The following is a 10486-nucleotide window of genomic DNA, read 5'->3' as shown; positions in this document are numbered from 1 at the left end:
GCTTTTTTCTTTTTGCTTATGTGGTGCTGAGGAGTCGAACTCAGGGCCTTAGGCATGCAAGGTAAGTGCTCTACCACTGGGCCACCTTCCCAGCCCACGAGTACATTTCTTATTAAGTATTGTTGCCTCCTCTTTATTTCCCCTTCCCATCCCTTCCCATCCTCCCTCTACCTCCCCCCTACATGTCCTTTTGACCCTTACAGTAAGTCCAAACCCTAAATTACACATGGTAAAATCAGGTTCAGATTTCCTGAAGGCTTACTACCATCAGGACTGTTGTCTACACCAGGCAGAAGAAGTGTTTCCACTTTTGACACACGTTTTTAATGTTTATCTTCAAATGGTTATATAAGGAGGCTGCATATGTTATGTAAATATAAATACATATATATGTATGTATGTATTGGTGTCAGTAATAAGGCTTTAATTCAGAGCCTCAAGCTCTTGCTTGGCTTTTTTACTCAAGACTGGCACTATTTGAGCCACACTGCCACTTACTGCTTGAAACTGGTTAAACAGAGTTTCACACACTTTTCTATCCAGGCTGGTTTTGAAATTTGGTCCTCATATCTCAGCCTCCTGAGTAGTTAGGATTATAGGCATGAGCCACCAGTACCGGGTTGGGTGGTGGTATGGGGGGATGTTACTATTTAACATATCCATTTATGTGTATGGTGCATCTTAATCAGAACTACCCCTTCTATCATTCTCCCCACCTTCTACAGTCTTCCTCTGCCAGTCACATCAAGTTTCCCACTAAACACTTACACTAAGAATTATGAATGTATTTCTTCACTGTTCCGTTTTCCACTCACCACCACCTCCATCAGCCTCCTTCCACTCAAAACGTTTCAGCTTCCTGATATTTGTTAAACTGTCTGTTATATAGACAAATGGAAAGGTTGCCTTAGGCCTGGAGGTGTAGCTCAGTGGTAGAGCACATGCTGAGCAGCAGAAAACCCTGGATTCAGTCCCCTAGTAAAACATACACATGCACACAGACATAGACACACACACACAGAGTTTGCCTGCTATCTTTCCAGGTATTGCCTCATTCTCTGTTGGCATTATACTACTGGAAAGTTCTTTTGAAGGGCTAACCAGCCTTCTCTGTTGTCCACAATATCTAGTTTTGAGGCCTTGTAAGACTAAAATATATCTAGGGTTCATCTTTCTCAGCAAAAAGCAGAAGTGAAGCTATGATTCAAGTGGTACAGCATCATCTTTGAGTTAAAAAGCTAAGAGAAGCTGAGTGCCAGTGACTCCCACCCGAAATCCTAGATATTCAAAGAAGGCTGATATCTAAGGACTGTAGTTTGAAAGCCAGGCCAGGCTAGAAAGTCCATCAGACTCTTACTTCCAAGTAACCACCAGAAAACCAGAAGTGGCACTGTGGCCCAAAGTGGTACAGTGCTAACATTGAGTGAAAAAGCACAGGGACAGTGACCAGGCCATGAGTTCAGTCCCCATGACTGAAGAGAAAAAAAAAAAGCTAAGGGATAGCACTCAAGCCCTGAACGCAGTCCTCCACACCAGCATTTAAAAAAATAAATAAAATAAGAGTGGGAACAGAAAGAAGACCATAACAAATAATACAGATCAATACAAATGGTAAGTTATAAAAGTAATGCCTATTCTTAAGAAAATGAATGGATCTAGGCATTCACACACAGTGAGATCAATGGAAGATACTCTTACAAGAGGAACACAAAAGTAACAATGTTTATGTGCATCTGATCATACAAAACAACATTTATCAACATGAACTCCAGGAAAAGAAAACATGAGGTTTTTTTTTCTTTTTTTGCTGTTTTGTTTTCTTTTCTTCCTGTTCTGTTTGTTCATTTATATGTCTTTGTGAATGTAAACAGAGTCACATAAGTGGAGGGACAAAGGGTGAACAAATGCAGCAGTGGTACTCACTGGAGTTAAAAATGAACTATACAGGGCTGGGAAGGTGGCTCAGTGGTAGAGCGCTTGCCTTGCATGCCTGAGGCCCTGGGTTCGATTCCTCAGCACCACATAAGCAAAAAGAAAAAAGCCGGAAGTGGCGCTGTGGCTCAAGTGGTAGAGCGCTAGCCTTGAGCTGAAGAGCTGAGGGACAGCACCCAGGCCCAGAGTTCAGGCCCCACGACTGGACCCCCCCCCCCGCAAAAAAATAAAAGAAATGTACACTTGACTTATATAACCACAATCCTTCTGTACATTACCTTTATAATAACAATGTTTAGAAATTTTAAAAAGAAGCCAGGTGCTGGTGGCTCATGCCTATAATCCTAGCTACTCAGGAAGCTGAGATCTGAGGATCGAGGTTCAAACCCAACCTGGGCAGGAAAGTCAGTGAAACTCTTATCTCCACTAAACCACCAGAAAACCGGAAGTGGCGCTGTGGCTCAAGTGGTAGAGCGCTAGCCTTGAGCTGAAGAGCTGAGGGACAGCACCCAGGCCCAGAGTTCAGGCCCCACGACTGGCCCCCCCCCCCGCAAAAAAATAAAAGAAATGTACACTTGACTTATATAACCACAATCCTTCTGTACATTACCTTTATAATAACAATGTTTAGAAATTTTAAAAAGAAGCCAGGTGCTGGTGGCTCATGCCTATAATCCTAGCTACTCAGGAAGCTGAGATCTGAGGATCGAGGTTCAAACCCAACCTGGGCAGGAAAGTCAGTGAAACTCTTATCTCCACTAAACCACCAGAAAACCGGAAGTGGCCCTGTAGCTCAAGTGGTAGAGCACTAGCCTTGAGCTGAAGAGCTGAGGGACAGTGCTCAGGCCCATAGTTCAAGCACCACGACTGACAAAAAAAAAAAAATTAGAAAGAAAATAAGTGCAAAGAAACTTGCCCTCATGATATGAAACTAGACATTTATGGGTTGGCATGGAATTTCCAATGACAAGATTGCATAAGTTTTTCAAGTTTTATTCAATTTAAAGAAGATAGTGTTTGATCTCACCCTGAGTATGACTGTATTTTATGACAATGAAGACATACTAAGAACATTTTAGTTGATCACTCATTCCTGAAACAGTTTTCTAGTCTATGATAGCTCATTTTCTCATCCCCTCCATCTTTCTGGCAGCTTCTTCCTCAGTTCCCTTGGCTGGATACTCTGTGTTCCACCGAAGATCTAAATGTCAAGGTTTCAAAGCTAAATCATGGTCCTCTCTCTCCATACTACACCTTCTCTTAAGGTAATCTCATCCATTCCTATAGTTTTTTGTTTTGCTTTGGTTTGGTTGTGGTTTTGTTTTGTTTTTTTTGCCAATCCTGGGGCTTGAACTCAGGGCCTGGGCACTATCCCTGAGCTTCTTTTGCTGGCTAGAACTATACTACTTTGAGTCACAGTGCCACTACTGGCTTTTCTGTTTATGTGATACAGAGGAATTGAACCCAGAGCTTTATGCTCTGTCACTGAGCTTTTTTTTTTTTTTGTCAGTCCTGGGCCTTAAACTCTGGGCCTGGGCACTGTCCCTCAACTCTTCAGCTCAAGGCTAACACTGTACCACTTGAGCTACAGCATCACTTCTGGTTTTCTGGTGGTTTATTGGAGATAAGAGTTTCACCAACTCTCCCTGCTCTTTTCTAGCTCTCTCTGCTCTCTCTCTGCTCTCTGCTCATTTCTAGCTCTTTCCTCTCTCTTTCCTCTCTTTCCCAGCTCTCTCTCATTCCCAGGCCTTTCCCAGCCACGTGGAGTGCCACCTTTGCCTGGTCCCAGTAGGTCTACTGAATAAACCTACCCCTTACCTGAATACCTCATGAGTGCTGCTGTTCTTACCCGGCTACCTCTCTCTCTGCTCTTGTCTAGCTCTTCTCAAGCTCTTTTCTCCCTCTTTACTCTCTCTCTTTCCTAGCTCTCTCTCTTTCCCAACTCTCCCAGCTCTCTTTCCCAGGCCTTTCCCCACCGCATGGAGTGCCAACCTTGCCTGGTCCCAGCAGGTCTACTGAATAAACCTACCCCTTACCTGAATACCACATGTGTGCTGCTGTTCTTACTTGGCTACCTCTTTTTAAAAACCTAACATAAATGGTGCCTTGACTCGGATAAAGGGCTTAAAGTCAGGATAGCTGGGATTCCTCTCTGGTTTTTTTTCCTCTTTTTTCTTTTTCTGTTTGTTTGTTTTTCCCTTTTTGCTCTGAGGACCCTAGATAAGGCTAAGCCCAGGCCCAGATGCTTTCTCGCTGCTCTTTTCTAGCTCTCTGCTCTCTCTCTCTGCTCTCTCTGCTCTCTCTGCTCTTTTCTAGCTCTTTCCTCTCTCTTTCCTCTCTTTCCCAGCTCTCTCTCTCATTCCCAGGCCTTTCCCCACCGCGTGGAGTGCCAACCTTGCCTGGTCCCAGCAGGTCTACTGAATAAACCTACCCCTTACCAGAAAAAAAAAAGAGTTTCACTGAGTTTCCTGCCCGGGCTGGCTTTGAACTGAGAGCCTCAGATTTCAGCCTCCTGAGTAGCTAGGATTACAGGCATGAGCCACGGGCGCCTGGCTTCACTGAGCTTCTTTTGTGCAAGGTCAGCATGCTATCACTTAAGCCACAGCTCCACTCATGGCTTTTTTGTTTAGTCTTACAGAGGGCTGGGAAGGTGGCTCAGTGGTAGAGTGCTTACCTCATATGCATAAGGCCCAGGATTTGATTCCTCAACACCACATAGACAGAAAAAACCAGAAGTGGTGTTTGGCTCAAGTGGTAGCCTTGAGCTGAAGAGCTGAGGGAACAGTACCCAGGCCCAGAGTTTAAGCCTCATGACCAACCAAAAAAAAAAAAAAAAAATCTCACAGACTTTCCTGCCAAGCCTGGCTCTGAATCACAATTCTTCAATCCTTACTAGCTAGGATTGCAGGTGTGAGCCACCAGTGCTCAGCTTTTTTTTTTCTTTGTCAGTTCTAGGGCTTGAACTCTGGGCCTGGGCGCTGTCCCTCAGCTCTTCAGCTCAAGGCTAGCATCCTACCACTTGAGCCACAGTGCCACTTCTGGATTTTTTTGCTTATGTGGTGCTGAGGAATGGAACCGAGGGCCTCATGTATGCAACACAAGCATTCTACCACTGAGCCACCTTCCCAGCCCAACATTCTAACTTTTGACTTGGGTAACTTCTCTTCCTTCAATGGTTTCAGCATAAATACAATTTCCTTACAAATGTATTCCCTGACTGGCGCATCTTAGAGTCTCCCTCATTTCCTCTCATGATGATTTGCCTTCATAATACCTACTGCAGACTGTGTCTATTGGTTCTGTATATGCACCTTTCTATTTCGTACTCCAAGAATCTCCTTAACAACTGTTTTGTTTAGCAAAGGGCTGACATTTCTTACAATCATAACTCAGGAGCGCCATCTAGAGAATAAACTCATGTGCCAATCTAAAAATCTCATTTTGCAGGTGGGTAACACTGAGGAGCAATAAGTAGACCAAGTGATATAAACCTGACAACACCAGCTTATTTGGGCTAATAGGAGATCGATCAGGCTTGAAGAAACTGCAGTATCTCCAAAGTTCTCAACAGGAATATCTGAATTTACTTAATCACATAAAACCAAAATAAAAATTCTTTTTGAGAAAATAGCCTATGTAGAGCCTCCTTTGAGGGAATCTGAACTCCAGACAGCTGAATGTCCAAATTAAATTATATTTCTAGCTCCATTACAATGTTATGATGTCATTATAGGAAGAATTCAGCCAGGTGCTGGTGGCTTATGCCTAGCTACTCAGGAAGCTGAGATCTGAGGATCAAGGTTCGAAGACAGCCCAGGCAGGAAAGCCCGTGAGACTCTTATCTCCAACTAACCACCAGAAAACTGGAAGTGGCACTGTGGCTCAAGTGGCAGAGCGCTCACCTTGAGCTCAAGAGTTTGGGGACAGCGCCCAGGCCCAGAGTTCAAGCCCCCCACCCAAAAAAAAAAAGAATTCACTGACCTGGACTACCTTGCTTGCTGGTAGAAAGGTAGAAGCCTGTCTTCTCCAAGATTATCCATTTGTCTGTGAATTTTTTACTAATACTTTCTTTTATATTTTATTCTACCTTTATCAATGTATAATTATTATTTTAAAATATTACATTATATGATCTATTGTTCCCTGTCATGAAATTTCCCACTGACACCTTATGTCCCACATTTCTTTATTATCTAACATACTAACATACTGAAAATTCTATGAAGGACGGGCTACCAAATTTGCTCATCATCTTGCTAGGCACTGGTGGTTCACACCTATAATCCTAGCTACTCAGAAGGCTGAGATCTGAGTATTGTAGTTCAAAGCTAGCCCAGGCAGAAAAGTCCCTGTGAGACTTTTATCTCCAGTTTATCACTCAAAAACCAGAAGTGGAGCTGTGGCTCAAAGGGGTAGAGCACTAGCCTTGAGCTAGAGAGTCCAGGGACAGCAGGTAGGCCTTGAGTTCAAGCCCCTCAACTGACCAAAAAAAAAATTTTGCTCATCATTTCTAGCATCTAGTAAAATCTTTTTTTTTTTCCTTTGGGTCCGGTCGTGGGGCCTGAACTCTGGGCCTGGGCGCTGTCCCTCAGCTCTTCAGCTCAAGGCTAGCACTCTACCACTTGAGCCACAGCGCCACTTCCAGCTTTTTTCTTTTTGCTTATGTGGTGCTGAGGAATCAAACCCAGGGCCTCAGGCATGCAAGGCAAGCGCTCCACCACTAAGCCCAGCCCTCTAGTAAAATCTTTGACACATAATAAAAGACACTAGTAGCTGTTATTCAAAGAATGAATGAACTGGTGCTTCATACATGAAGTGCTGATTTTAAACCCCAGTACTAAAGAAAAAAATAAGAGAACAACAAGAGAAGGGGTAACAATGCTCAACAAGAAATGTACTCATTGCTTTACTCATGTAACTGTAACCCCTCTGTATAACATCTTTACAGTAAAATAAAATTAAAGAAATAAGTGAATCCATATGTAATCTATCATTATCCTCCCTCTATCCAATCTCAAAGACAAATTAGTGTCTTTTTTCCAGATAAAAGGGTAAAATCATCCAGGTGCTAGTGGCTCACACCTGTAATCCTAGCTACTCAGGAGGCTGAGATCTGAGGATCACCATTCAAAGCCAGCCTGGGCAGAAAAATCCATGAGACTCTTATCTCCAATTAACCACCAGAAAACTGGAAGTGATGCTATGGCTTCAAGCAGTAGAGCACTAGCCTTGAGCAAAAGAGCTCTGGGACAGTACCCAGGCCCCAAGTTCAAGCTTCCTGAGCAACAACAACAACAAAAGGTAAAATCAGCCTGGCACAATGACTTATAACTATAAATTTAACTATATGAGGCTAAAATTAGGAGAACTACAATTCAAGGACAGCCTGGGCAAAAAGATTCTACCTTAACTGACAAAAAGCTGGGCACAATGGTGCATACCTGTTATTCTAGCTACATAAGGGAGCAAGAGAAGGAAGAGGATGGTCCCAGGCTGGCTTAGGTATAAAAACAAGACTTTGTTTGAAAAGTAATATATAAAAAAGGGCTAGAGACATGGGTCAGGCAGTAGAGTACCTAACTACCAAGCATAAGGCCCTGAGTTCAAACCCTGGTCTCTCAAAAAAAGAATTATAAAAATACACACACACATACACACCCCATAAAAAGAATTCTTTTCAGATTTTCTAAATCTCTTCCCTATTTCTATTTTATTATTCTCTCTGTATATATAAATATGATTTCCTGGCCCAAGTCTGTCTTTTATTTTTCTTCCTTGGGCCAGTCCTGGGGCGTGAACTCAGCCTCAGCACTATCCCTGAGCTTTTATGCACAAGACTAGCACTCTAACACTTAAGCCACACCTTCACTTCTGGCTTTTTTAGTGGTTAATTGGAGGTAAAAGTTTCACAGACTTTCCTTTTAAATATTCAGAGAAATTACACTTAAATATATCTTTCTTTTGTCTGAGAGTGTGTGAATGTCTAGAATGCTGCATAGGTTATCATGTCCAGTTATATTTTTTTTTATTTTTTACCAGTCCTGGGGCTTGAACTCAGGACCTGGCCACTGTCCCTGAGCTTCTTTTGCTCAAGGCTAGCACTCTACCACTTGAGCCACAGCACCACCAGCTTTTTCTTTGTATGTGGTACCGAGGAATCGAACCCAGGGCTTCATGCATGGTAGGCAGTCACTCTACCACTAGGTCACATTCCCAGCCCTCCAGTTATATTGTAGATCTAACTTCTACATAGGAGAAAAACATGCGGTTTGTCTCTCTAAGCTTGGCTTATCTCATTTAGCATGATTTGTTCTAGGTCTATCCATTTTCCAGCAAATAACATAATTTTATTCTTTCTAATAGATAAGCAAAATTCATTTGTAGATATATATTTTAAATATGTGTGTATACATATATATACTGTCTTTTTTCTTTTTTTAATGCTGGTCCTAGGGCTTGAACTCTGAGTCTGGGGGCACTGTCCCTGAACTCCTTTTTTGCTCAAGGCTAGAACTCTACCATTTGAACCCCAGCACTACTTCTGGCTTTTTCTGTGATTAATTGGAGGTGAGTCTTGTGGATTTTCCTGATCAGGCTTACTTTGAAGCAAGATCCTCAAATCTCAGCCTCCTGAGTAGCTAGGATAACAGGTGTGAGCCACTGGCACCCAGCTCAATCCTCTCTTTTAAAAGAAAATTATGAAACAAAACCATCCTGCAATTCTCCAGTCTTGGGGGGGGGGGTGGATAATGGGTACTGGAGACCTAATCTCAGGGCTCAAGCTCTTGCTCAGCTTGACTTTTTCACCTGGACTTGTAGCTCACAGCTCTAGTATTGGCTTTTTGCTGGTTAAGTGAAGATAAGAGTCTCTCAAATTTGTTTGCCTGAGCAGGCTTTAAGCCTCCTTCCTTAGATCTCAGCCTCCTGAATAACTACAATTATAGGTGTGAACCATTGTTGTTGAGCTCCATTCACTCCCTTTTATCTACCATTTTCTCCCTCTTACTTTTCACACCTAGACTCATTGCAAAAGTTTTTAATCTTCAAATAACTATAACTTGCCATTTACCCTTACTAGCTCATATAGTAGCTGTAATGACCTGAATGACTTCCTGTTATGGCCTTGAGTATTTTCAGATCTTTATATTCTTTGGCTTTCCTACAGTATCATGTGATATAGCTGAACATGTCTTATCTCTTGAAATTTTTTCTTCCCCTGGCCTCTATGATTCCATACTCTCCTGATTCCTCTACCATTCTGACCACAACAGTTATCCTTCTGGTATAAAAATGCCTGGTACAGGGCTGGGAAGGTGGCTCAGTGGTAGAGCGCATGCCTTGCATGCCAGAGGCCCTGGGTTCGATTCCTCAGCACCACATAAGCAAAAAGAAAAAAACCAGAAGTGGTGCTCTGGCTCAAGTGGTAGAGTGCTAGCCTTGAGCTGAAGAGCTGAGGGACAGCGCCCAGGCCCAGAGTTCAGGCCCCATGACAGGACCCAAAAAAAAAAAATGCCTGGTACATAGTAGGCACAAACAACTATGCACTATGTAAATAAATAGCTAAATGGATGAAATCTTCCTCTTTCTTCCTTAGCAGCATATCCTCTAACAGGCAGGTGTAAGAATTAAATGTAGTCTCTGTAGTTTCCTCTAATATCCTATCCTAACTCTCCCTCATCTTTTTTTTTTTTTTTTTGGTCGGTCAAGGGGCTTGAACTCTGGGCCTGGGCATTATCCCTCAGCTCTTCAGCTCAAAGTGAGCGTTCTACCACTTGAGCCACAGTACCATTTCTGGTTTTCTGAGTGGTTTATTGGAGATAAGAGTCTCACAGACTTTCCTGCCCGGGCTGGCTTTGAACCATGATCTCAGCTTCCTGAGAAGCTAGGATTATAGGCATGAGCCACCGATGCCTGGCTCTCTCCCTCATCTTGAATTTTCAGCCCAAGTATATTTTCACAACTATGGCTGAACTCACCAAAACCACTTTCCTCTCTTTTTGTCTGGCCTTGATGTAAGAATGATTTTGAATTAGTTGTTTCGGTTGGTCTTTCTGCCTGTGCTCATGTCCACCTTGGATTTTCTCCATTTTTTCATTTTTTTAGGAAGACAAAACAAAACACTTTTGACATAGGGGAAATAAAGAAGAGAATCTGCCAGGCGCTGTTGGCTCACACCTGTAATCCTAGTTAGTCAGGAGGCTGAGATCTGAGAATCATGGTTCAAAGCCAGCCCAGGCAGGAAAGTCTGTGAGACTCTTATCTCCAAAATGAACCATCAGAAAACTAGAAATGGCTGTGGTTCAAAGTGGTAAAATGCCAGCCTTGAGTGAAAAAGCTCAGGGACAATGCCTAGGCCCTAAGCTCAAGCTCCATGATGGGGGTAGGGGAGGAGAATGGAATAAAAGAAAAAAAATCACCACCTCAGTGTTTCATGTCTTGGGTTGAAAAATCTCAGCTTGATTTATAAGATTATTTCTTTGTTGTTTTGTATGTCCCTCCCCCACAGTATAACCCCTGCTTTCACTGTATTTGATGTCGGTATAATTTGTGGAGG

The 10486-nt window shown here is 42.8% G+C and overlaps 1 protein-coding gene across 1 annotated transcript in view; it reads right to left on the bottom strand.

The window, feature by feature from the left end:
- The window catches only part of Zcwpw1 (zinc finger, CW type with PWWP domain 1), a 27880-nt gene that overhangs the window by 11580 nt on the left and 5814 nt on the right, over positions 1-10486 (bottom strand). The window contains 2 exon segments of the mRNA XM_013031719.1: positions 9909-9926; positions 9929-10030. Coding sequence (XP_012887173.1) covers positions 9909-9926; positions 9929-10030 — 120 coding nt within the window.

The sequence above is a fragment of the Dipodomys ordii genome, unplaced genomic scaffold (genome assembly GCF_000151885.1).
Source record: "Dipodomys ordii isolate 6190 unplaced genomic scaffold, Dord_2.0 Scaffold143, whole genome shotgun sequence".
NCBI classification, from domain to species: Eukaryota; Metazoa; Chordata; class Mammalia; order Rodentia; family Heteromyidae; genus Dipodomys; species Dipodomys ordii.
The sequence above is the reverse complement of the archived record's forward strand: the minus strand, read 5'-3'. Positions and strand labels throughout refer to the sequence as shown.